Here is a 27,598-nt window from a genome sequence, read left to right as displayed (position 1 = left end):
CCCCAGGGTGCCCAAACCCTACTGCCCCATCTATTGGGGGTCCTGCCCCACCTTTTGTGGTGCCCCTCTCCCCCCCACCCCAAATGGAGGTGGGTTGTACCTCACGCAGCCGTTTGGAGGAGGCCCAGGGAGGCCTGTATGAGGTGTGTCCCCCAGCCATTGGGGGTGGGGGGGCACCCCAAAAGGTGGGGCAGGACCCCCAATAGATGGGGCAGTAAGGTTTGGGCACCCTGGGGGCAGATTGCCACACTAATGTGGCCATCTGCACCAAGCGAAGTTGGGTAAACAAAAAAAATAATACAAATTCATAGGCTGCTTTTTAGGGGGGGGGCTGAGGGGCACCCTAAATTGGCAGCGAATGATGTACTGCAACGGGGGGTGGCCCTCAGCCCCACCCACCCCAAATGGAGGGCCCCACCTCATGCAACCCTCCCTGGGGGCTGATATCTGCTCCTAGGAAGGGGCATCTGACCCCAGGGAGGGATGCAAGAGGTGGGGCCCCCCCTATCTGCCGTAGAATCAAGGTAGGGTCACAAGCTGGGAGGCTTGTGAGAGGTAAAAGATGCAAGCAACTCTACAGAAGCAACCAAGACAAGTCTCAACTGAGATCAAGTAAGGCTACAACAACAAGAGGTAAGTCCTCTCAAACTTTACAGTAGTTTTGGTTAGAAGAAATGGTTCCAGCTGGCTTCTGTTCCTGTGCAGCTCTTTAGATCCTGTTGCTCCTGGGCCCCAGTCGGGGGACAAGAGGTAGGACTACTGGAGACTAAAACACTGCAGTGGCACGGTCAACGGCAGAAAAGGACAAACTATTCATCGGCACTTTGCAGTTTCAGCTTCTCGCGTCTTAGCAAATAGCAGCACCGCAAACTCTATACCACTCTGGACTTTACTTGCATGTGGGGTCCAGCACTCTGTTGATGTGGCTCAGGCTTGGTCAGTCCTGCTTACTGGGAGTCCAGTGAATCTTACACAAGCTCAGGTCTGACTTAAAAGTGATGCACTCTGTTTGGTGTTCCTCTCCCTGGCACTTCGTTTCCAGCAGCAGTGGAAGTACAGCCAGCTCCGAAAGGATGTCCAAACGAGTTCCCTTAGGAGTTGATTGGTCCCACCAACTCAAGGGGAGAAGACGTCCTTGCAGGGCTTCTCTAGTTGAGGCGAATTTAGAGCGTCAGCCCAGCCGCAGGGCTTCACCGGGCAAACCAATGGTCCAGGTGTTGCAGCAGGTGTCTCTTCCACGTTCTTCTTCGGATTCCTTCGTCCAGTGGTCGACTCTGCCTTCCAAGCCAAAAAACCTTGCCTTTTATGCAGGTTCCTCCCATTAATTGCAGCCTAACTGTCAATCACACAGCAGGGTGGCTGTCCTTGCCAGACAGCCAGCCGGCCAATCACCTTTGGGTGCATTCCTGTAACCAAGGGGATTAAGCACAGGGAGTTTTGGGCACCTCCCTCACTTCCTGCCCCTGGCAGACATACTGGAGCCAGAGGCGGGCTTCATTCGTGAATTCCACCAAAGACAAAGCGAACAAAAGGACCAAACCTGTCTTGGCGCGCAGAGTAAATCTCATGAAGGATCTTTCCAGCAAGAAATGGCGAAAAAAGAAGACCGGGGCTATTTTGACAAAATGGGCACCCATGGGTGCTTTACTGCAGCTGCGAACGCAGCCCGTGGTAAGAACACACAATGGTAATAAAAAGTAAACCACTGCCACCAGCTATTAATTGTAGAAAGGGTAACATACACATTTTACATGAGAAACTAGACAAAGGCGATACTAAGTAACCCCTCCAGCACCCTATGGTAAGATAGTTTGTGCTGGGTCTAGAAAGTTACACATTTTATGTAAAGTCAATTTCACTTCACTGCTCTTGGAAACAGTAGTTTATCCAAGAGGCGGTATTTAAACCTTTGGGAAATGTGAAAGACTTCCCTGTGCCACTTCACTGAAGGTGCTGTGTGTCACAATGCAAATATGATGCCTGTAGAGTTCGTCAGACTCCAAAACCAAAAGAAACAGTGTTCAAATCATAGTAAAATACATGAGAGAGTGGGAAAAAGGTCTCTCTCTTTCTCCAGGTTGAACATTAAAAAGTCCTAGCGTCCTTCAAAAGTGCTGGCGGTCTGTAAGGTAGAAAGGAATTAGCACATTTCTTGAGAATTCTCCCTAACAGTTTATGCATCTACATGTATTCTTACTAGGTGTTGCAAGTCCATAGGTCAGAGATGCCCGCCCGATATGGATGCCAGGGGATGCTAAAGTCCCAGGGTGACCCGCAAGGGCCTGACACCGAGCGGCACAAGGACGGATACTAAAAGAGAAGAGGGGCAGCTCCAGGAGGCATCCCAGAGACTAATTCCCAGGGATCTAGGAGCATAGAGATCCAAAACGAAACCTCACAGTTCAGGGAAATCCGTAGGCAATCAGTCATGAAGCAAAACAGGGTCAAATCCAGTTTAGACAAAGTTCCAAAATGACGTAATAGGCAAGGAAAATCCAATAGCAGGTCCAAACAAATGAAACGAGTCTGTAAGGGAATAAGGCAAAGTCAAGACTGATGGAGATAGCAAGTTAATACAAAGAAAGCGGATCAATGGAAGCCAGAACACCACTCGCTGTATAAATCTGTTGAGGAGGAGAACAGCTTCTTTGTTGCCGGTTCCTTATTCTTCTACTTCCACGGAGTGAGTCATGGCTTGTGTGCACCAACATTGTGTGTCGTGCCACAACACCTGCTGGGAGTTGTAGTTGCCATGATGCGGCAGGACGCACATGGATGCAGCAGTGGTGTCGGACCAAGTGCCGTGCGGGTGATACAAGAGGAGTGGCAAGAGCAAACCGCTGCACTAATCGCCATAGAAGGCGCCATTCCCCCACCGAGATGAGCGACGCAGAGGATTGCTGAATGCATGGTAAGCCCTGACAATGAGTCAATAGAAAAGGGACGGGTTGAGTACTACAAAGATTCTGCTAAATGCCAGGAAGTTGCATACACATGCATAGCCACAAAAGAAGAGATGAAAGGAAATAATGAGGAATGGCATGGATGTATTTTGATTGAAAATGTGAACTTTTTAACCTACAAGCCATTGCTATGTTGTCTTTACAAGGGGAGTTAGATTTTCACCATCAAAAGTAAATTATTTAGGCTTGCAACCACTATTTGGATAACCAGGCTTTTGATCTTCACTCTATAATGTATGTACTTTCTATTTCTTTTAGTGAAATCAGCGAGATCACCAGTGTGAAAAAAGAGGATGTTATCTCCACACTCCAATATCTGAACCTCATAAATTACTACAAGGTATTTAAACAACTGTTAAGTAAAATAAAGTGGCAGAGCCAGCTATAGTAACGAAATAGGTGACAGATGTAGATTATGAAAACTGCATTGTCTTGGTTATACATTGAAGTCTCTTCGTATTGTAATAGCAGGAGAGCTGCATGTGTGTACTGAACCAAAAAGAGGGCGTGAGGCAGGTGGCAGAGAAAGAAATGGGGAGCAGTGCATATTTTTCAGCATGCTGTTTGTTATAGAATAATATACTTTGAATATCTTTTGTCATATGGGTTCCCAACAGTGGCGATTGAGCTTGAATCTTTCTTGTCAATCAGTCTCGGAGAGCCCCAGACATCACTGGTCGCCATAGGTTACTATCAGCTGCTTTTGATGTATCATTTGCATTGTCTCATTCTCTCATGTTTAGTACTTTTTGAAAGATTTGACCCAGAAAACACAAAAGTCAATCCGATGTGTGCTGATCTTTACCAAGAACAAGGGTAGAACCCTCGTCACATCGACGATGGGTGAGCAAGTAGTTCAATGTGAATTAGATGTTGTGTCAAGGAATTGACCCTGACTCATTGTGTTGATCATAAAAGATAGTTTAATTCAAATTCCAGCCAACACATGTTTCGACCCTCCTGGGTCTTTGTCAAGGTCTTTAGTTGCTTGTCATTGGTCAATGCAATTACAATATCAAGTTGAGATTCTGTTAAAACCCCAGTGAAGCGCAGAACTGGTTGCGCAGGAACACAGCTGATGATGCACTGATGGGGAAAGGGATGATGGCATCCTGGGAAGTAATCCTGGAAGGATGAGGATCCTTAAGTCTGTCTGGTGACTGTGATCTTTGGAAAGATCACCGTTACCGGACAGACTTCTAAAAGCAGGCGTCACAGGGCATCGCAGAACAGGGGTTTGAGATCCCACTTAAGGATCTGCATCCTCCCAGGAAAACATCTGAGGATGCCATCATCCCTTGCCTAATCAGGGCGTCATCAGCTGTGTTCCTGCCCAACCAGTTAGGAGCTTCACTTGGGATTGAAGGGCACCATCTCTCTTGAACCCCATCACAGGCAGTAGGGTCCCTGCACAAGCTGTATTGATCAACGCAGTGATCTTCACATTCTAGGACCCTACCTGTTCTCAATCTTCTTTACCCTTGCATAGTTGAGAGTACTGGTATTCCTTCTCCCCTTCGTCAACACTCAATGGATGTTCTGTTATTTGATATTTGTATAGTGCATACTGTTTTTGTTAAAGCTTCAAAGGATGAAGGCCCTTCAGACGACCGTAGTTTGTGCGAACATGAAAATAAAAAGGCATTACATTACATGTGAATAGTAATTAGAATTCAGTGACTGTTCAATTACTAGCAGATATGTTTAGTTTAAAACATTATAACAATCGTGCAGCTCATTGTTTTCAGGCGCATAGCTGACTGTTATGTTAGTGACTGTGACAGATGGACTGCGTTTTTCATGGGACTCTGCTATATTCTATGGGTTGCAGCAGAAGAGGGGGGTGCAGGGATGGGGATTATAAATAGTCTATCAACCCCCAGGGCCAGTGTCTATAGTTGAGGGCTCTGTTTAATTTACTTGTAGAACACATGCCCATTGAATAACATGCAGTCGCATGTAAACTACATGCACAATTGTCAGATATGTCAAGAAAGATACATTCAACTGTCTGTAACATCGGGTTATTGCAGTACAAATGTTTTATGTTGGATACAAATGTGATGGTGGTAATACATAGTCGATAACAACAGCACCGCCCATCCAAATACTATGGAGTGACCACCTCAGCATCCCTTTTGTGATCCAAATACCATCAAAAATACCCACCAATTTGTAAAAGAAACTGGAAAACCATCAAGAACAATAACCTAGAAGAACAACTAGAAACCGCAAAGCCAACGGCCATATCATTGGATACGACAGACATAGACGGAAAAGCAAACCTGATGCAGAAATGGATTGCAGAAACCATATATTCCATCTGCCCGGAAAAGTGCCTCATCCCATCAAGAAAGAAAGCAGTGGCTAGATGGTTCACCCCCCACCTAAAAGCAATGAAAAGAACTAACCATAAACTAGAACATGCTTGGAGGAATGATTATGACCAAGGTTAGAGTAAAATACTTACTAAAAACTCGATCATACAAATCCGAAATTCTCAAAGCAAAAAAGGAGTACTAAGAGGACCCGATTAGAAAAGCCACCAACACCCAAAGACTTTCGTAAATGAGATGAGAAACCCACCCGGATGCAACAACTCACCAGCACCCTCCCAAAAACTATGCAATGATCTTGCTGATCACTTCAAGAACAAAATCACCAACGTACACAGGTCATACAAAGCAGACCAATCAACCAAACAATGCACCAGCTACCACCGGCTCTGGGCCACAAAACAAAATGTGCTGCTTCCAACAGATGTCAGGAGAAAAACTACTAAGCCTGGTTAAAAAGAGTAACAAGGCAGATTCCCTAATTGACCCCTGCACACCATCAGAATACTACCAAAACCTCTTCAATCAATTACCCACCCACCAAAGGCAATGTTGCGGTTGCGGGGACTTTTTTTTTTTTATGTATTCCAGCGCGGTTCATGGGCTTGGGCAGCTGACTCTGGCCGGATCCCGAGATCCGGCTCCAGATCTAGTGCCGGATCTCGGATTCACCGAGAGCCGGCCCAATGACCAGCACTGGATGTCAGACTATATGCACAGAATGTGAGTCTGTGCAGATACAATCATCAGAAATGCTTTTATGGTAGGTAATGCATGTCTTATGCTCAGTGAACAGTATTTGCAAACTGAGCAACCACACAGCTCTCTTGCTCTTTTCAAGCTCAACCCTACTAGTCACCCACCCACCAACCCATCCATCATCCCTCCATCCATTTCAGATCCGCCAGAGCACCTGGAGTCCGCACAAGTGGCATTGGTGCGCGGTATAAAAACCTTTAACATTGTCATCTATAAGGAAAAAAACTGCCTCGTCCATCCTGACATCGCTCTGCAAGAATCCTTTGTTCTAGAGAAAAAACATCCCTCCCTGCCCCAACCCCTCTTTCCCGTTCTCCCACACCACAGTCCCTTAATATTCCTTTCAATGGATTACATTCTCCTGCAGAGTCCTCATGAGATAGATATCCCTTCTATCGTCAGCTGCTCTAAAACTTTGACTGTCTCCTATTGACTGGACTGTGCCACTACTAGACTCCGGAAGTCACATCGGCCGTGTATATATTATGTCACTTTACCTCTGTTCCTTTTTTCTGCATGCTCAGCACACTGCTTTTCAAAATGTTCTTGTGATACACATTTTCAATTTGTCGATATGTCGGTCCCTAAGGCTTCAGGGTGCAAACAATCCCAGGACTGCAACTCAAAAATGTCCATCACCGAACCACATGCCATATGCTTTTGGTATCAAGGGAAAGACCACGAAATTGAGGAGAGTGGTTCCAGGCAACAAATGAACCGCACATCCCTTGGGGAGCTGTCAGCGACATTGGTGCTCAGGCAGCCTCCATTGAAGTCCTCGGCGCGTTCGACCAAGGACAAGCACGAAGACAAAGAAACTTTTGCACTCCCGGAGCCATTCGTCATCCCATTGTCACAGGTTTCCTTTTTTCTCACCTGTTTTAGCTGCCTTGCGGGATCCTTCCCCGGGGTTTTCTTCTGTGCTGTTCGGGTCTTGTATAAGCCCGCTTGGCCATCGTCTGATTCCAGGTTTCGTTCAGCTTCTTTGTCCGGGACCACGGAACTCCAGGAAGGAAGGCCGCACACGAGAGCGGTCTGCGTGGAACACGGATGGAATACAGGTACAAGGGGGAGGAAGGAGAAGGAGAAGGAGAAGGAATGGGTCCGGGAATTGGAGTAGCAACTCGGTTCCAGGAGCATGAACTGCGACGCATGTCTAGCCGCAGCTAACGATAGCGTTGAGACGGGCGGAGCCATGGGGGCGTGGTTCCTTTATGGAACGTGCTGCATGGACGTAAAGGTCGATAGACCGCGTTCTGTGAGTTCGGCCATGTTGGGTGTACAGCGAGTAACCCCCGACATGCCAATGACCAGGAGGACCAACAGGGGCGTGATTGATGGATCATGACACCCACAAGAAAAAGAGATGCCTTCGACACAGACACGACTCTGATTAGTGAGAGGAATGCAGTATAGATCTGCCCTGGCGCGCCGACGGAAGAGTGGGAGACATTCAAGGAGCAAGTGCTCCTGCTTTTCAATAAAGCAGTGGTAGGTACGACTCCTGTCTCAATGCTGCAGGCGAATATGAGACCAGTTGCGCCCAAAGGTTCTGGCGCCAAAGTAACCATATCTAGTCCTACGCCCTCGTGCTCAACCACGACGACCAGGAAACCGGCTCTAGTGCTGAGACACTGGCACTGATAGGCCTGGTAGGTACGCCTCCTATCAACGTCAGCACCAACAGTCGAACATTCCTTTCTCTCAGAATCTCAATCAGTGTTTTTCAACTCTGAGGTCAATTTACAATAGCACAGGAGACCACGTTTTTTTTCCGCTTTGGGTGGGTGGATGGAGGAGACTGTATCTTCTCGGACAAAGCAGATTTGCTTGCTGTGGCCGAAGTATTGCATGATGCAAGTGGGAGAGACACATCTCCCGACCTGGATCTGCAACAAACCGCTCCTTATGGCCACCCTATTGCACAGTACAGAAGGACTGTCAAAAGAGTAGTTGAGGCCTTGCGTCTAGGTACCCCAGCTAAACGCCTGGCTGCCTATGAATTAACAGACATCCTACTTACAATACCACAAATAGAAAGGAAATTTCCATTTAATGCAGCTATCTCAGACCCCATTACCGCACTGTGGCAAAAGCCATGTTCTACGCCACTGTAGACGCAGAACTCACAAAAGAATGCAAGCTGGCTAGAGGGGAATTTACCCTTGCTATCATCCCATGCCCGAAGGCATGGTGGTGCAAGCTGCTGCAGTGAGCTCTAAACCAGCAAAGTTCACCTGCAATCTCCCTACTGACGGGGAATTCAAGAAAACGGATGTCGTGGCCAAAAAGATCTATGTTTCAGGAAGCATGACACTGAAGGCGGGCAGTGCATCATGCATATTCGTCAAATATTCTCACGGACCGTAGAAATCTATGGCGGAAGCTGCGGAACACATCCCGTCTGGTGAAATGATGGATGGGTTTCTGCCTATCATTGAGGATGGCAAGGAAGTGGCATGCCAAGCACTGCAGCCAGGTCGGGATACTGCAGATTACATAGGCTATGCAATGGGAACATCCACAGTGTGAATGGTGTCAGCCTACCGTCACAGTTCAGGATTCTCACTGAATTTCCAAGCTAAACATCTGGACATACCTTTTGACAATGAGCACCTGTTCGGCCCGAAGGCCAATGAATCCTTTGAGAAGTTCATGGACTCCAAGTTGGCTGCCAAGTCAATGTGTGTAGCTGTGCAGAAACCAGCAAAGCAGTTTTTCAGTTTTTCCTCTAGGGATCGAGGCTACAGACGGTACATTCTGTTTGGAAAGAGGGAACAGCTCCCACAAGCAAGGCAAGGGCAGAGCTGTTTCTCGCGTTTGGATGGGGTATGGGTGCCTCTAAGGACCAGCACACCGCTTTGAGTTCTCCCCACATGTTTCTCCTGTTGGAAGTAGAATTTCCTAGCACTGGGACAAGTGTAAGGAGATAACCTCTGATGCCTGGGTCTTGCTGCTGGTCGAATGAGGGTACTCTCACCCATTCTTAAGAAAACCACCAGACTGACTACCCTCTGCAGCAACTGTAACAGGAGCTCCAGCAGGAACTAGGAGCCCTGTTATTGAAGGGTGCAGTACTAGAGGTGGCACCCAAGCAGAGCTGGCCGGATTGGTACTCTTGCTATTTTCTTGTACCCCCAAAAAAGGATGTGTCAGTCCCATCCTGTACCTCAGGGCCTTGAACAGGTTCCTGAGTAAAGACAAGTTCAGGATGGTGATGTTGAAAGAAATTCTCCAGGCTTTGCAACTCCAGCACTGGTTGGTGTCGCTGGACCTTCAGGACACTTATTTTCATGTGCCACTTCATTTGAGGCACAGGCGGTTCCTGAGATTCATCCTCAGGGTTACTCACTATCAGTTCAATTTTAACCTCACCTAGGGTTTTCACCAAGCTGATGGCAGTGGTGGTGGCACACATCCGGAGATCTGGTGTTCACGTATTCCCATACCTGGATGACTGGCTGATCCGGGCACTGCATACTGATACGAGAGTCCAGGTGAGCTTGAACATTATGGGCCATTTTATTTTATTTTTTCATTCCACTTAAGGCGTTTATTTTTCTGAAGGCAGCCAAAACGTGGATGTCCAATAAAATGAGCCACTTTCCATATGCGCCACTGGAGGGGATGATTCAGAACGTTAGGTTGGTTTCTGTGAATGACATTCGCTGCACTTCATAAATGACTTATGTTTATACAAGAACTGGTTGCTTCTATTTGCTAAGCGAACACTGCTTGACAGTTAATTGCGTGTGCATGCCGTGAGATGGATAGCTTTTTAGACTTCAGACCGTTTTAGTCATTCAGAACATAGGCCACCCAGGTCAAATTTGCTTAGCACTTACTGCTCTTGCCTTCATCTCCTTGTCACCCACCTTGCGAGCTTTGGACGCCGACATCCTCTGTTTAGGCAGGAGCTTCTGCACTGGAAACCAAACTGTCAGAAAGGTTCATAACATCAATAGCACAGACTGGTGATTTAATCGTATTTTTAATCATTTTTACAGATAATCATCAGCGTACAGGGAAGACTTGTTTAGCATCATCTACTGAAAATTACCATAACAATCTCGTCCTTTTTTTCAATATAAGGGTGTACTCTCCTTCATTCAACATTGAATAAATAGAAAATGATGCCCAAATTAAAAACATACTTCAACAGTGTATTTTTTTTTTTTGTTGCTCTATGTATGGGCCATTTTACAAAAGATATGCCCACTAGTAGGGCTGTGAAACAGGGTTGTGTACTGGCGCCCATGTTGTTCAATCTGTTCCTGGCAGATCTGGAGGATACTATGCGCAATCAACAACTGTCTGCCTAATATGGGGAATCAGCATGTTGTCTGGCGTACTTATGCCAATGACGTAATTATTTTTTATCAAACTATGGTGGGTTTCAAAAGAAATGGTTTTTGGTCCTCTGTTGAATTTATTTATTGTTTCCCCCTTTTTCTAGAGCTGGTCCATCTAGTATGTCCAAGTGACCAATCCAGTTTTCTAAATTATTGGACCAACACACTTGTCATTCAGACTCTAAAAACTTCAGGATGCCTTCTCTTTCCTTGAAACATATGAGGAAACATATACCAAACAAATAACTACTTGGGTTGATTGTTTGACTTGTTAGGCAACTGATGACTTTTGTTGTTGAATTTCATTTGTTTATAATTTTGTTTTATAGATCTTCTCGTATTCTATGATGTGATCTTTTTGCACACGGACAGTACTAACCCACCAATGATTTTGAAATTGGATGCTATTTTCTGTTCTGCACTTACCTTTGTACTATTATTTTTTTAGATCATGACTTGTATAGAAAAAAAAATTAACAAAATGACTGCCAATACAATAAAGCAGTAACCTAAGACACCGGATTGACTCTGCAGTAAAATCCCTTCTCCCTAAGAATACTTGGCTTACTATTTGAAGCATGTAAACGTAACTAAACTAACAGAACACTATAGGCATTCTAACAGGAATGTAATGCCAAGAAATGTATATGCGGTTGGAGCCCCCCTTTTTGTTCTCCATTGTAGTATAGCCCTACATCCTCCCACATTAAGGGCCATCCCTTTCGTTACTCTTTAAAAAGAAGTGTAGCAGCTGTTCTGGACTAGGCTAAGTATAATGATCTTAAGATCAATATGAACAAGACAAGGTTTATGACCGTTGGTGCTGATAAGCTAAATGTTTGGGGAATACAGACTGTTGAAGGGACCATAGAAAGAGTGATGAAAAACACATATTTGGGGTATGATGTAACCAGTAAGCGAGGTATAATTGAACTTGCTGCATGAAGCTAAAGCCCTGTCTACAGTGGTTATGTTGAAGGCATTTGGACAGAAGGCTGGATATAGTCTTTTGGGGATAATAACTGTGTGCAAGCAGACATTTTCTACTGCTATGATGTATACGCTGGAGGCATCTAATGGACATTTTGATAAATGGATAAGTAAAGTGGAGGGGTAGGTGTGGCGCAGACGTCTGGGGTTATTGTGTGGAACGCCAATTGAGGCGTTAAGATTAGAGCTCTGCCTCACCTCCCTCTCTTCCATTTTCAAGATTAACAGCCATACTATATATTAAAATAACCTCTAAAGGGCACTCATTATTAACTTTACGTAAGAAAGCCATTACTGACAGCGTGGCCAGCTCTTTCCTAGAATGGAAGGTTATTAACAAGAAATTCTTTGAAACCATACCCTGGACCCCGCTTTGGGAGGAGGGCTTCAGTGTACTTATGCAGAAATATAAGAAAACAAGTTAGGTTATGGGATTGGTATATGAACCAGGATTATGTTGGCAAACTAAAAAGTTAAAATTTGTTTTCTAGAATGCCGTTCACCTATCTAAAACATCAGGGATATTTGTCAATTTCCATCCCCTCGTTGAAAGAGAACCTTTCTGCAAATGATGTTGACTAAATTGAGAGTATGGGAATTGTGCGGCTCCTGGTACAGTGTCCCAGTGGAGCAAAGATATTGGGCCGCATTACACGGTAGGTGGTAAACCATGGCGCTATTAGCGCCATGGTTCATGCCGGTAATTTACCGGTACCGCCTTGGAGGAAAGGGGAATGACCGCCCTATTCCAAGGTTGGCGGGGCGGTAATTCCTCCTTCCTCCATTGCCCTTCCCCATTCCCATTTTTGCCCCATAGGGCATAATGGGAATGGGGAAGGCGCTAATTACGGTACCGCAAATTGCGGTACCGTAATTAGCACCCTGGTCCCTTTGCAGGTTGGATTTTTAACGCCTGCAAAAAGCAGGCGTTAAATTCCCCAACCCGCAAAGGGACCTCGTAGTAAGGCGGTAAGGATTTACCGGTACCGGTAAAATACCGGTACCGGTAAACCCTTAACGCCTACCGTGTAATGAGGCCCATTGTCATTTGTGTAAGGACAATGGGAAAATTGAGAGTATTAAGCATGTCCTTACACAGTGTAAGACGATAAAAGGAATGTATTTGGGTAATTTTGTTAATGAACTTTATGAAGTCAGGACGGAGAACTTCTTTCTAGCTGTGCTGTTTCTGGATATCGTTGATCATTAATCAATATTTTCAAACATCATGCTACAGGGTGAATAGGATGTAAATATTAATAAAGACATTAGGAGGCCCCCTGACAATATACATGGTCAAATTTTAGATGGAACGATTAGAAGGATTAGGACATTGGTCAAAAATTATAATGGAATTGCGTAGTTGACACATTACATACTTGGCGGTATGCAATATTTTAATGTTTCTAATAATTATATATTTCTAATGATGAAGTGTACTGAACTATGATTTTATTGTCGAATTTAGGGATAGTGGTCTAGGTTTTAATGATATATGATATGCTTTATTAATGTTTATGTATGTGTGAAAAGTTCTTGTAACTATGACACAATAAATGAAAAGAAATATTCCCATACTTGGATGACTGGCTGATCCGGGAAGGTCTCCAGAGCATGTATCGATGCAGCTTGAGGAAACCTACTATCTGCTTTGCGGTTTCCAGAAGTCACACCAACACAGAAGCTCCAATTCATCAGAGCAGTCTTGGATAGACGGATGGGCCCCTGAGCCCCCAAAGAAAGAGTCACTCATGTCAGGCAAATGGTAAGGCTTTTCCCGAGCCACGACAGTCTAGCAGCAGCTTTCTTCCTCCCCCTCCTAGGTCGCATGACTTCCTGCATTTTTCTTGTGCCAGAGGCCAGACTGCAAATGCTATCCCTACAGTGGCTGTTGAGGGATAAGTGGTCCCAAATCTTTGATGGCATTAAGGATACTCTCAAGGTGTCAAGGTCTGTGGCCAGGAACCTCTCTTGGTGGGTCCACAGAGAGAACATGATGGCGGGGGAACATGTTTGGCCTCCGTGGCCCCAAGCCCAGGTGATCACAGATGCATCCTTGAAATGTTGGGGCGCTCACTGGAGGGGCTTGCAGGTGAGTGGCCTTTGGTCGCCAATGGAATGCCAGCGGCATATCAACAGGCCGTAGTTATGGCCGATCAGGTTGGCCCTGATGCCTTTGCACCCTCCCTCAACGGGAAACACATCCTCATTCTGACAGACAACACAGTGGCCATGCACTTCCTCAACAAATGGGGGCGTTTGGTCCCTGCCTCTCTGCAGGGATGCGCTGCAGCTATGGTTCTGGTTGCTGGACAAAGGCTCTTTGCTTCAGCTGCCCATACAGCAGGAGCAGAAAACGGACTGGCAGCCCCTCTGAGCAGGCAGAGCACGGTCTTGCACAAGTGGGAAGTGTGCCAGGAAGTCCTTGAAGAGATCTTCGCTTAGTGGGGTACCCCAACAGTGGATCTGTTTGCCACAAGGACCAATTGCGAAGTGCAGACAGTTTTGCTCGAGAGAATTCCCAACAAAGGGTGCACTAGGGGACGCGTTCCTGATGGAGTGCACGTTTTGTACGATACCTGTCATCCCATGGATTCGCAGGAGGTTGAGGAGTTTTTGAGCCAACATGATTGTAATCACCCCGGACTGGGCACGGAGAACATGGTAATCAGAACTCCTGACCATCAGCCCACCTCTATGGTTACCTCGACGGACCTGACCTCCATTCCCAGTTGGATATTTCAGCAGAACCTCTCAACATGTGTGGCTCTTGAGAGGATGAGATATGATGATTGGACCTCTCAGAAGATGTACTTGAGGAGCTACTGGCTGCATGCAGACTTTCTACAAGATCTTTGAACATGTGCAGGTGGAGAAAATTTGAAGCATGGTGCAGGGAATGCACGATAGACCCCATCACTTGTCCCACCACTACGATGGTGGAGTTGCTTCGGTCATTAGCCTCTGCAGGCCTTTGGCGGCTTTGTCTGTGTTCAAGAGGTCTCCAGATCAAGGATATTGTTGATGGTGGCCCTGAAAACGGCTATCCTGGTGCTAATTGCATCAGCAAAATGTACGTGTAAGTGAGCTTCAAGCTCTATCTTGCATGTAGCCTTTCTTACGATTTTTCAAAGAGAAGGCTTTGCTCAAGGTGCGTCCTTAATGTCTACCAAAAATGGTTTTTGAATTCCATGTGTCCCATAGCATTGATTTGCCATTTTGTTATCCTCCTGCTCATCCCTCTAAAGAGGAGGAAAGGCTACACAGTCTGGACGCTAAGAGGGCACTCTGCTTTTAGGTAGCAAGGACAGTTGAATTTAGGCATGGCAACCAACCCTTTGTGGCTTTCTCTGTGTCAAGGAAGGGTCTGGCTGTGTCAAAGCAGACAACCTCCCACTGGATAATTCTCTACATTGCAGAGTGTTATCAAAGAGCAGGAAAAGATCCACCATGCATCAGGGCACCTTCTACCAGGGGTGTTTGGCATCATCTGCCTTGCAGAGGGGTGTGCCGGTGAAGGAAATATGTCGAGCAGCGACATGGTAGTCGCTCCACACGTTCACAAAGCATTACTGCTTAGATGTGGCATGTGGTTCAGGCGCTAGATTCGGCAGGGCAATGTTGCAGAGTTCCCTTGTCTCAGAGCTTCCACCCCGCCTCTGCTCTCTGTGTTGCTTTGGGAGTCTATCTGATGAGGAATCTGCAGGAGAATGCAATCCATTGAAGTAGAAATTACTTACCTGTTATGTTCTTTCTATGGACTCCTCTCCTGCAAATTCCTCATCACCTTCCCCTCCTGCCCTGCTATGAGAGTGATCTACTGTCTACATCTGGTTGTTCTCTTCTGTTGGGACGAGGTTATGACAATTGGGCATTAGGTTTAATTTGCTGCCTGATTGTAGGAGTACTGTCAGCCAGTTGCTTCCAGTATGGTTCTGTTCCTCAATAAAACAAAGATGTGTGTTTTGTCTTCAAGCCAAATCCTATGGATTCTTCCTCTGCGGGCCCGGTGGGGGAGGGTAAGCTGTGCATAGGCCGACATCTAGTGGAAGCTGCAGAGTATTACAGCTTGTTTTCGAAACTCGAAAAGGGGCGTCGAACCAGGGCATGCCAGTAATACTATCCCTAGTGTGATCCCTCACGCGTGTAGGACCCGATTGTTTTTTTCCGCCATACTAGTCGGACGCATGTTGCAGAGTTCCCTTGGCTTTAGCCATTTATTTTTACAATTACCGTTAAAAAACGTCCCCGTTTTTCCACCTTATGCCGAAGATCGACGCCAGTGAAGATCGAGGAAACCAGCCGTCGAGGACCGCCACGAGGGACGTCGGGCCTTGGAAGGCCTCTGGCCTCGGCCCTGTACAGTAGGGAGAGTGGGGGGTGGTCATAACAGGCTTCTTTCCACCTTTTTTTCCTACATATACCCGCCCGCTGCCATTTTATAACATATGGAGAGTACTCCATTTAAGTTCTGCCCAAAGTGTAACAGGAAGTTTCCCTGGGTAGACGAGCACATACGTGTCCCCCACGAGACCATCCCGAGGCTACCTGTCAAGCCTGTAAGTTCTTCAAGCCAAAAACCCTTAAAGACCGCTCGACTAAATGCTGGAAGTGGAGGGAACGTTCAGTGATGAAAGCAACGCCCCCGAATCGGACGGCGAGGGCAGAGGGGTGACTTCGGACACCCATGTGCAGTCCCCCGACCCTGTAGGACTGGCCGGTGGCCACGTTGTGTGGACAACACCCGGCGGCAAGAGTGCGACACATACTACCTCCACTAAACACACCAGCCCCAGCCGTGACTCGACACACGTGTCGAGCGATCGGCAAACGGAAGACTCTAAGAGAGCGGTCTATCGAATCTGTGTCCACTGGGCGTTCCCGTTGGCCTCATGACAAAGACCAACCGTCCACGGTTGATAAAGGTGTCGCACTTTCAATAGTCCCTGAGGCCCGGTCATCAGAAGACGATTCCGACATCTATCCTTAGTCAAGACGCATGCGTCTACACCCGAGATTCGACATCCTTCCTCCAGTACAACCTCCGAATCTCGTATCACCTCTGAATCTCGATGCCCGGCGTCAAATCCCACGGAGGCCCCCAAAAATACTGGAAAACATTCCTCTAGTCATGAAAAGGGGGATAAACAGCATAAAAAGTATTCTGAACTCCATTTTTATAAAGATAGAAGGCCCCTAAATCTATTGGAAAGTCCAAGGTCCCTCCCACTGCTCAGGATATGGGCATGGAGGAGGAACCAGAACACGTTATTCCTAGCTCCAGAGAATGGAATTCAGCTGATATTGACACGCTCATGAGAAGGATGTCATTTATGGCGGACGTCTATGAGAAAGCCCTTGATTACCTTCATAGCTATGCCAACACCCCGGCTACCTCTGCCCCTTCGGGGTCCAAAGACTCACAGCCCCCTACTAAAAAATCCCGCTCTGATGCCCCGGCCCAGAGCTTGGTCACAGACCCTTTGGCGATCGAATCTTACCACCCTGATGTATATTGTGAGGGTCCTGAACCACATTCGGTGTAAGACCAGACAGGGGTCTCTTATTATGGGGATGACGAGGACCAGGAGGAGGAGGAAGATGAGGCTGAGGCCTACAATCTCGACTCCCCGATTCCCAAAGACGCCCCGTTGCTTGACTCGCCGGTAGATAATCAACCTCTCCTCAATGAGGTACTAGCTAAAGCAGCAGCCCGTTTTCATATTGACATGCAGGTGGTCCAAGAAGATATGGATTTCGCTGAAGAGATCCTAGGAGACAGGAAAGCCATTACTCGGGCCATCCCAATATTAAAATTCATCCAACAACCTCACTCGTGCGGTTAATCCGCGAGCTGAGAAACTATTCCGGCCCGCACCCTCTGACCCTCTATACATTAGAGGGCAATTAAAACCGGTTTCCCTGGTTGTAAAAACCACCAGAAAGAGGACACAACCGTTTACACCCCCCTTTGTGTATGTTATGTAGAAAATGTTGTGTACACCCTGTGTTAACCACTCCCTGGACTATTCTCCGTCCCGGGTGCACTTTGTTCAACCATAGGTTTTTTCCTATCATCATTCGTGATTGTGCTCATATGTGTATTGTTTCGCATCATCATCACAGAGGTGGATACTTACCTTGTATTATCATCAAATAGAATCACTCTTGTCCGTTGTTGACTCTCGTGCTTATCGAGAGCACTGTAAAGTAATTACAAAGTCACCAAGAATTTTTTGTGTTGTTTGAAATAAATGTATATGTTCAAAACCACACAAACGCTTATATGATCTCTCATCCTGATTATTTTTTGATATGACTACACTGCAAGAGGTAATCCCCCTACTAAAAAAGAGGGATTACATGGCAATATTGGACATGAAAGATGCCTATTTTCATATTTGAATGTTCCCAGCGCACAGAAGATTCTTGCGTTTCAAAATAGACAACCAGCAATACCAGTTGCTGCCCTTCGGCATAGCCTCGGTTCCAAAGGTATTCACCAAGGTATTGGCAGTGGTGGCGGCGCACCTACGCAGGGAGGCAATCCCAGTGTACCCTTACCTGTAAGACTGGCTCATTACAGGGGAGTCCCCCCTAATTTGCGGATTGAGCATCCAAAGAATAATCAACCTCCTCTTCCAATTGGGCTTCTCAATCAACGAGAAAAAATCAAGTCTGGTGCCAAGCACCTCAGAACAGTTCCTAGGAGCTGTCATAGACACCCAAGAGGGGTTGGCCTTTCCATTTGAGGATAGAATTCGAAATATGTTGCTCCAAATTTCTCAATTTCAGGCCGGTCGCCAGGGTGCGCAAAGCGATGCGTTTACTAGGCATGATGGCATCTTGCATTTACCTAGTTCCCCACGCGCGCCTGCGACCCATGCTGGAATGGTTGGCGAAACAGTGGTCTCAAGCAAGTGGTCAGTGGGACAATCTAGTGGTCGTTTCGCCAACACTACAGTCTTCGCTGGTGGACAAGAGAGAATCTTACAAAGGGGAAACCCTTCTACGATCCAGATATACAGGCCGTTGTCACAACAGATGCTTCCCTAGCAGGGTGGGGAGACCACTACCTTCACCATACAGCTTAGATGCTCTGGTCACACACAGTGGCTCAGAACCACATCAATCTGCTAGAACTTCTGGCAGTCTTCAGAGCCGCTTGGGGTATTCTAACCCCTCCTATCCAACCAGTCAGTGCAGATCCTAACAGACAGCACAACTGCAATGTTTTACCTAAACAAACAAGGGCGCACTGGATCTCCCAATCTGTCCAGGCTTGCCCAGAAAATTTGGAAATGGGCACTCAAACAGAACATTTACTTGTCATCCCAACATGTTCCATGGGAACTCAACTCGCTAGCAGATGCTCTGAGCAGAGATCCCCTCCCAGAGGAACACAAGTGGCGACTACATGAAGAAGTCGTAGGAGACCTCTTCTCTCAGTGGGGTTTCCCCACTATAGACCTATTCACCACAAGCGAAAACAGACAATGCCCAGACTTCGCATCCAGGTTCCCCCAGCCAGGCTCCAAGGGGAATGCCCTATGGATGAATTGGTTAGGGATGTTTGCCTAAGCTTTTCCACCAACCACTCTAATGAGGAAGGTGGTGAACAAGAGCCACAGGGAACCGATGACGCTCATCCTGGTTGCTCCTATGTGGGCGAGACAACCATGGTATCCACACCTACGCAAACTGGCGGTGTGCGACCCGATCAAGCTCCCATGCCAGTACAACCTACTCTCCCAGCACAAGGGGCTAACACTGCATCCTCAGCCCAACCTGATGAACTTGGCAGCATGGCTCCTGAAGTCCTAGCGTTCGGACATCTCAATTTACCCCAGAGATGTATGGATATCTTGAAAGAGTCAAGAAAACCTAACACGAGGCACTGTTACTATGACAAATGGAAACGATTTGTAATTTGGTGTCAGAATAAGCAAATCAACCCCGTTGATTGTACTCCTAATGTTGTCACCTATATGCTCCACCTACTGGATGCAGGGTTAGTGTTTAACTCACTTAAAGTGCAACTGGCAGCTTTATCAGCCTACACCACTTCCCATAACAAGGTGTCATGGTGGAAAGTGGCGGTTGTCATAGCATTTATGGAAGGGGTAAAGAGACTCCACCCTCCAATTTCTAACCCACCACCAGGTTGGGACCTTAATGTGGTACTTGCTAAATCCATGGGATCTCCCTTTGAACCCATGCACAAATCTATTCTCAAACATCTGACTTATAAAACTACCTTCTTAGTAGCCATTACCTCCATAAGAAGGGTCAGTGAAATTCAAGCTCTGTCAGTGCAGGATCCTTTCTTTACTATTCATAATGATAAACTGGTTTTACGCACTCACCCTAGGTTCTCACCTAAGTTCATTTCCAAATTTCATGTTAACCAGTCTGAGCTACCGGCCTTCTTCCAAGAACCCAAAAGCTCTGCTGAGGTAGAACTCCACACACTAGATGTCAGGAGGGCAGTCCTCTACTATGTAGACAAGACCAGACCGCTAAGAAAGACAGATTAGCTGTTCGTCTCCATAGCCCCAGGCAGAGAAGGAGATCGCGTCTCTAAAAATGCCATCTTTAGGTGGGTAGTCAGATGTATCCAACTGTGCTATTCCCTTTCAGATAAAACACTGCATTTTACGCCAAGGGCCCACTCTACAAGAGGTACTGAAACCACTCTGGCTTTCATTGCAAATGTACCCTTTGACAGCATTTGCAAAGCAGCTACATGGAACTCTATTCACACCTTTACTCAGCACTACTGCATTGACACTCATTCCAAGACAGATACTCAAGTGGGACAAACGGTTCTAAGACATTTGTTCGCTCATGAACCTTCTCACATCCCACCTCCGTCTTCTAACACTGCTCACTAATTATGCACAGCATGTGATCTAAGCAGATTCCACAAGCCTCAGAAGGGATACATTACCCACCGTAATCGTATTTCTGATGCTTGTATACGCGTAGATTCACATGCGCCCGCCCTTCCTCCCCTCTGAGAGAAGGTGCATGGATGCTTGTAGTCTTAGCTATCTTATCTGCTTGGATACTCTGTACTCATGATGCTACTCATGCTACCTCATGTCAGACAAAATGCAATCTGAGGGTCCTACACATGTGAGGGATCATGGGTACAGGCGACGTCACACTAGGGATAATATTACTAGCACGCCCTGGTTTGACGCCCCTTTTCGATTTTCAAAAGACAAACTGTAATACTCTACAGCTTCCACTAGATATCGGCCTATGCACAGCATTTGAATATAAGCAGATACACGCATCAGAAATACGATTACGGTCCAGAATTGGAGTGACACGGTCGAGTCAAGAGGAGTCCATGGTCAATGTCAAGTCATGCTATGCCCCCTGTCAAAGGTTTGCGAGCAGCTGACGCTGAACGGGATATCTTTCTGATGAGGAATCTATGAGAGAAGAATCCATAGAATGGTCATTACCAGGAAGTAATTTTTCCTTCCCTGCTGTGAGGGGTCAGAAATGAGAGGAGGACACAGAGTTGTAATGTTTTCAACATCAGGCATCTTTATTAAACAAAAAGGGTTGGATGAAAGCCTTTGCATCCCTATTCTACAGAGTTTCCCTACCTAGAAAACTAAAGGTTGGTCTCTTTGTCAAACATATAAATGGTCCTTGTGTATAAAACATACTACTCTGACTCTCACACTAAAATTGAACAATGAAGAGTACAAGGAAATGTATCTGACTTATATTTGACAAACAGTGTTCACAACTAAGGCAAATGGACAAATCCAACAAAATAGTATTTTCTAAAAGGAGCTTCTTTGCCCCAGAGGGTGGTTTCCTTCCCCTGTATTCCTCAAGCAAAAGTGTCTATTCAAACAATAATTACTTGAGGATAGCAGAAGTGTCTCTCTCAAACAACATTTAAGGATGGCAAAAGTGTCTTTCAAGTAACAGTTTAAGGTTAGCAAAAATTGTCTCTTTCAAATAAGTTCTTTAAGGATGTCAACAATTTCCATTTCAATTTGCAGTTCCTTAAAAACAGAAAAAAATATCTTTCAAACAATAATTCTTTTAGGGTGGCAAAAGTATCTCTGGGGTACTTATTTACCATATACTTTTCAAAACAAATCGCTTTCTTTATACAACTTTAATGGACCTCCAGTGTTCTTCCCTGCCAGGAATCCTTGATCCCCTGGTATACTCTACTGCCAGGGATCTTTCCAATCTTTACACACTTGTCTGAACCTCTTGGTATACTCTCCTGCCAGGAAATCTTTTCTGGGTCTTCCAGCTCTCCAGGCAGCTCTGCTTTGACCCGCCAGCATGACGACTGCTCCTCTGCACAACCACTCTCCCGGTAGCTCCGCTGTTGCTGCCGGCTCTTCTCCCATTCGATGTCTGCAGAGTTCCTTCTAGCCTCGTGCCACACAGGTATGCAACGCTTGCGATCAGCTAAGTGGAAGCGCCTGTTTTCCCCAGCACAGTCCTTCCCCCATACAGCTGTCTGCTTCGGCTCTTCTTCTCTCGTCTCCCACTTTGCTTCCTTCTTCTCTGTTTTTACTTTTTTGAAAGCGGACACCATTTTTAAATGTTCCGCTCACTGAGACCTCCTCAAAACAACTAGGCTTCATGTTTAACTTTGTTTCTATTGATCCGCATGAACTCCTTCTTCCTTTTCCTCATCTCAGTAGCTGAGGTTTTCTGGAAGTTGGGAGTTCACAGAGTTCTTGTGACTTCAAATGTAATATTGTTCAGAACTTCTATTCAGAGAATCATTAGAGACAAGAGATGTTAAAGGAGTGTTGTGTGTATGAGCTATGAATGATGTTATAAAACCAACAAGGGATGGGTGGAAGGTTTTGAATTAACTGAACCACTGGCATTGCTCTGGGCAACCTTCCACACCACTATTGCCACCAATGGGAGCCACCCTGCCCGAACTGCTAGGCCAGGTCCCCTCTGCATGGAAATACAAGCAACCCCAGCCATGTTTCAGCCTCGTTGGGCCTCCTCAGTGAGGTGCAGCCTGGTTCCCTAAGGCGCAGTGAGCAAGGGACCCATGTCTGGGCATACCCTCTCTCACATAGGGAGATAAACTAAAACCAAAAATTGATGGGTGGAAGGTTTCAAATTAATCTGAATCACAGATGGCAATATTGAACCAATCTGAAAAATGTTTTGGCAAGAGTGATTTTCAAGAAGAGGTTTTGGGGGTTTACATCGGATAGGGCTTGTATAGTTACAACAAGCCAACAACGGTTTAGGAATGATGCAATCTTCTTTTATGGGAAGGGAAGAATGTTGCGTCTCTCCTGATGGGGTCACCACCTTTCCCCGACAGCCGTCTCCTCCCACGTGATCCTCCCTCATAATACCACCCCCAAGGTCAGGATCAAGTAGCATCTGCCATCCCCTGGCCACATGAGAGGAGATCTTTATCAGGGAATTAGTGATGACTCCATAGGATTCATCACACTGCCTGGAGGAGTCCTGTGCGCCTGTCCTTGGCTTGTGAGAATTCTAGTGAAGTATTATGCTCCTGTTGGGATGCTGAAATCCCCCTCGCACCACCACAAGCCTAACGCTAAACCACAAGCACAATGACAACCCAAAATCAACAGGTACACTTGGCAGTCACATCAACAACACATTGCAACGCACATCCAGCCATCAGGTGGACCCTCGGGTTTACTCAGTAGACAAATCACGGTTTCCTATGAGGATATATATAAATGGCAATATATTGGCGGGAATGACAAGGTAACAGAATCCTGAAATATCATTCTGAAACATAACATATGAAAACCATCTCTTAATTACAAATCCAATTATAACACATAAATGAAGATATATGGGTGAAGGGCTCATCAGTGCAAAATATAGCGTATCATGTAGTAACATTGATGCTTGTTGTATAGCCTTTCAGTGTTATTTTTCAGCAGTCTGAGAGTGTATGCCATCATGCATGTAAATGAGTTCCTGTAGAAATTAAAGTAAGACGGGTGTGTGCTCTTGCACTTAAGTCCAGTCAAAAACAATTACTAACAAAGACTATAGTTTAGGCTTTTGTATAGGTAATAGATGGCAGTGCTTGGGAACTTTCTAATTCTTGATTTCTAGTTACTTCTACCATGTAGTAACTTCAAAGGTTGCGTTGTGTAGGGCCTGGTAGTCTTTAAGCAGTCTTCTGAGATTTAATGTCATAATTGTGCATGTAAATTAGTTTCTGTTGTAATACAAATTTGACCATCTGTGCACTTGCATCTGTTCCATGCACTTAAGTCCTATGAAAAACAAGTACTAACGAAGGCGAAAGTTTGGGATTTTGTATAGGCCTTATGTAATGTAAGTGGTCTTGTATATAATCCTTCTGCCACTATTGGATGCCTCACTGCACTTGGCAATGTAAGAAAAAGTGGTGTGGGGTTAATTTGGGGAAAGGCAGATGCAAAACCTGTGGGGTTGATGGGTGCAGGTCGGCAGTAATCTGCTTTAAGGGTTTTACGGCAAGACTTGGAAGTATATTATCCATAGGGAAGAGCACAAGATCGGATAGACAACAGCACTTTGGGTCTGGATAGACACTGATGTTGGAGCGTGCAACAGGGTTAAAGATGAGAGCTTAGTCGTGGCCCGGTTGTTGTTGATGTGCACACAACTAGGCCTTTGGTGGCCATCAGGGGGCAGGTGGGTGTGTGTGTGTGTGTGTAGTGTGGTAGGAGATCTTGGAGGGGGCACAGCCAGGGGAACGAGGGAGTAGGCCTTACAAGGAAAAGCCGCTAGCAACCCTGCACTCCCACAAATGGCCTTTTGCATGCTGGTCCAATTTTAGTAGCTCACACTACCCCTTCAGTCGCAACCTTTCTCTCATATCGATGCGTTGTATCCCATGTTTCTATCCCATGTTTCTAATGGATGGTGTCCTCCCACAGATTCCCCATCTTAGATGTATTCTGCGGCAGCAGCACAACTTCGGAAAAAACCTTTGACCCCCAGCAGGCACTGTGCATTGAGAATCCTCAACATCTGGTCCGGATGTGATGTTGATATAAATAAGCGTCACTGTGCTCCGTGACCTCACTTCCTTTTTTCCGCATGCTCTGCACGCAACAATCGGAACACCTCAGTAAAACATTTCGTTTTCTTGATCAATTGAAAATTCTACATGATGTCGACACCGAAGCCTGTAAGGATTGTGACGGTAAAATGTCATTTAACAATCCTCACAGATTCTGCTTGTGTTGTCTCAGCATCGATCACAAGATGACAGGCTGTTGCTCATGTCAGTCTATGATGTTGAAGGCTTTGAAAGAGAGGCTATCAAAAATGAAAACTCTGACAATCTCAATGCAAGTCGCCAAGTACCATGCCCTCAAATTCGCCTGTCCAATGGAAAAAAAGGTTGTCTGAGCTCAAGATGTCCCACTCCCGGAGTGATTCCTGTCATTCATCTTTTTCCCCTCCAAAGAAAAAGTTGATAAGGAGGCACTCCCTCTTCGAACTCCTTTCTGGATAGATGGATAAAGTTCCCATCTAAGTCCGAGAAGAGGGAACAGTTCAGGCTAAAATACTATTGTTTTCTAGAAGGCTGCCCCATCACCCTCCTTGGAGTTGAAGGCCAAAACAGGGTTGTACCCCACCATACTTCTCACAAAGCAGCTCTGGCGGCCTCCTCAGGAGGCCCTTCTGCACCAAAATGTGACAGCCCATCAGTGCTGTTATACACCAAGGTCAAGGAGTGACTATGTCCTTGTTTGAAAGAATTTATGATGATGAGGAGGATAAGATCCCTTTTGGTCTCTAGCCCATGAGACTATCTAATCCTCCACAGATGTTTTTTTCAACTGAGTCCATGGTCGAGAACCTGGCTGCTGATCTCCAAGGGGCAAGTGGGCTGGCCATGTCCCCTGAGAGGGACTTGTACCCACAAGACCCTCATGCTCACCCTAATATAGCTTACAGGTCTGTCATGGGTACAGTCTCAGAGGCTTTATGGTGTGGACCCCCTACCAAGAGTGTTACTGAATATGATCTTAATGACATACTGGACTAAGGATCAAAAAAGGAGCCTATCCTACCATTTCCTTCAGCCTTGAAAGATCCCCTTATGGAGCTTTGGCAGAAGCCCTCTTCAGTGCCAGCAGTAATGAGAGATATATCCAAGAAGTACAGGCCTGCAGCCCCGGACTCCGACTTCTTAGCCAAGCACCCTAGCCCAAAGAGTCTGTTGATCCAGGCCACCACGTCAGGAGGTAGATCGGCTTAGCCATCCTTCCCACTGGATAGCGATGATCAAAAGTTGGATGACTGGGTTAAGGAAATCTTTGATTCATGGAGCATGGCCTTCAAGGCATTGAATTCTTCCTGCGCGGTGGCCAAGTATACTCATACCTTGTTGCCAATAGTTGAGCATGCCTCTGAGGACATCCCTGAGGGGGAGAAGAGGGATGGTTTCCTCAACATAATCGGAAAAGAGGCAATGTGCCAACTTTTGCACTCTGGGTTGGACACCTTTGATTGTCTGGGGGGAGCGGTGGGCACCAGTTCAGTATTGAAATGCTTCTCATAGCTGAGGAAGTCTGGTTTTGCAACTGGAGTCCAGGCCAAATTATTGGACATGCCCTTCGGTGGCCATAACATCTTTGGTTCAAAAGCTGATGACATCTTAGAGAAGCTGCAATCCTCAAAAGCTGCTGCAAAGTCTTTCATTGCAGTGATCCATCAACAACTATCTCAGACTCTGCTTGGAAAAGGTCCTTTTGTTGTTATGGGTCCTTCCGCCAAAGAGGTAGAGGCCAAACCACCTCCAGACAAAAGAAGGTTTCCCAAACCTTCCAGAGGGAAGGGAGGGAAGGCAACGCAATCCTCCTCTGCCACTTCCATCCTGTCTGGGGCAATGGCTGCAACAAACTCTGCCTAATATTCTTTCACATACCTCTCCGGTGGAAGGGCGTCTAGCCCATTTTTACAAAGAATGGCAGGGCATTACTGCGGACACGTGGGTCTAACAGATAAGTTCCCAGGTATACTCTCTGCCCTTCATCAGATGCCCTCCTGCCATTCCCCCATTGCCCTGATTCCGAAAATGATCCAGACATGCGACTGCACCAGGAAATATGCTGCAGAAAGGAGCGATAGAACGTGTTCATCTAGCGGAAAGGAATCAGAGATGGTACTCCCTCTACTTCTTAGTTGGAAAGGAGGAAGGGGGACTGCGACCCATTTGAGACAAATTCAAAATGGTACCTCTTTTGCAGATCCTCCAGTCTCTGGAGTTCCAGTATTGGCCTGCGTCACTGGATCTGGATGCTTACTTCCATGTGCCGATTAATCCCAAGCACAGGAAGTACCTAGGTTTTATGGTTGGGAGTGTGCACTACCAGTTCAAAGTATTGCCCTTCAGGCTCATCTCTGCCTCGAGGGTCTTCACTAAGCTGATATCGGTGCTGGCAGCCAGTCTGAGAAGGAAGGGGGTTCATGTCTTCCCTTACTTGGATGACTTCTTGATGGAGCAACCCCGATGTTAGGACAGTTTTTCTGAAGTCGAACTAAGGGCTTAGTAAAGCCATACAACTGAGACAGTACAATACTCCACTCTTAGTATAAGGCTGTACGACCTGAGTATATGGTAGTGTAGACCGAGCATCCAGGCTTATCTTAGGAGAGAGAGAGAGGGCTGTAGAATCATAAATTGTTGTACACATATGGTCCAAAGAAACACTGAAACACTGTTTCTGAGCTTGTTAATCTGCTTAGAATCACATGCTGTGCATATAGTCTGACATCCAGTGGTAACCGCAGAGTATTGCATCTTGTCTTTCGAGAATCGAAAGGGGACTTCGACATGGGCGTGCCTGTAACACTATACCTAACGTGACATGTAGGGTACCCAAAATCCCTCAAGCTTCGAGGTCCCTCAGATTGTTTTTTTCCGCCCAACTATCTGGTCGCCCTAATGCAGAGCTCTTCATAAAACATTGCGTTATTGTTTTATTTCTCAACCTTCGGTCATTTATCTCATTGTCACTCCCTTCGATGGTTGATTCCTGTGCCACCGTCGAAGACTGCTGACAACGTAATTTCGATGGCTGTTGATCTAGTCGGCCTGTACAGTAGGGGAGAGTGGCGTCGGGGTGGTCATATTCTTTTCAAGAATGCCTTTCCTTTTCACCTCTTTGTTCCCTTGGGTTTGTCG

At 46.2% G+C, this 27,598-nt stretch overlaps 1 protein-coding gene across 2 annotated transcripts in view; it reads left to right on the top strand.

The window, feature by feature from the left end:
• The window catches only part of KAT5 (lysine acetyltransferase 5), an 804,909-nt gene that overhangs the window by 746,668 nt on the left and 30,643 nt on the right, over nucleotides 1-27,598 (top strand). For both annotated transcript variants that reach the window (XM_069644821.1, XM_069644820.1), the window contains one exon: nucleotides 3,222-3,303. In XM_069644821.1, coding sequence (XP_069500922.1) covers nucleotides 3,222-3,303 — 82 coding nt within the window. The remainder of the gene's footprint in view (nucleotides 1-3,221; nucleotides 3,304-27,598) is intronic.

This window comes from Ambystoma mexicanum, chromosome 2p (genome assembly GCF_040938575.1).
Source record: "Ambystoma mexicanum isolate Mex_15411 chromosome 2p, UKY_AmexF1_1, whole genome shotgun sequence".
NCBI lineage: Eukaryota > Metazoa > Chordata > Amphibia > Caudata > Ambystomatidae > Ambystoma > Ambystoma mexicanum.
The sequence above is the reverse complement of the archived record's forward strand: the minus strand, read 5'-3'. Positions and strand labels throughout refer to the sequence as shown.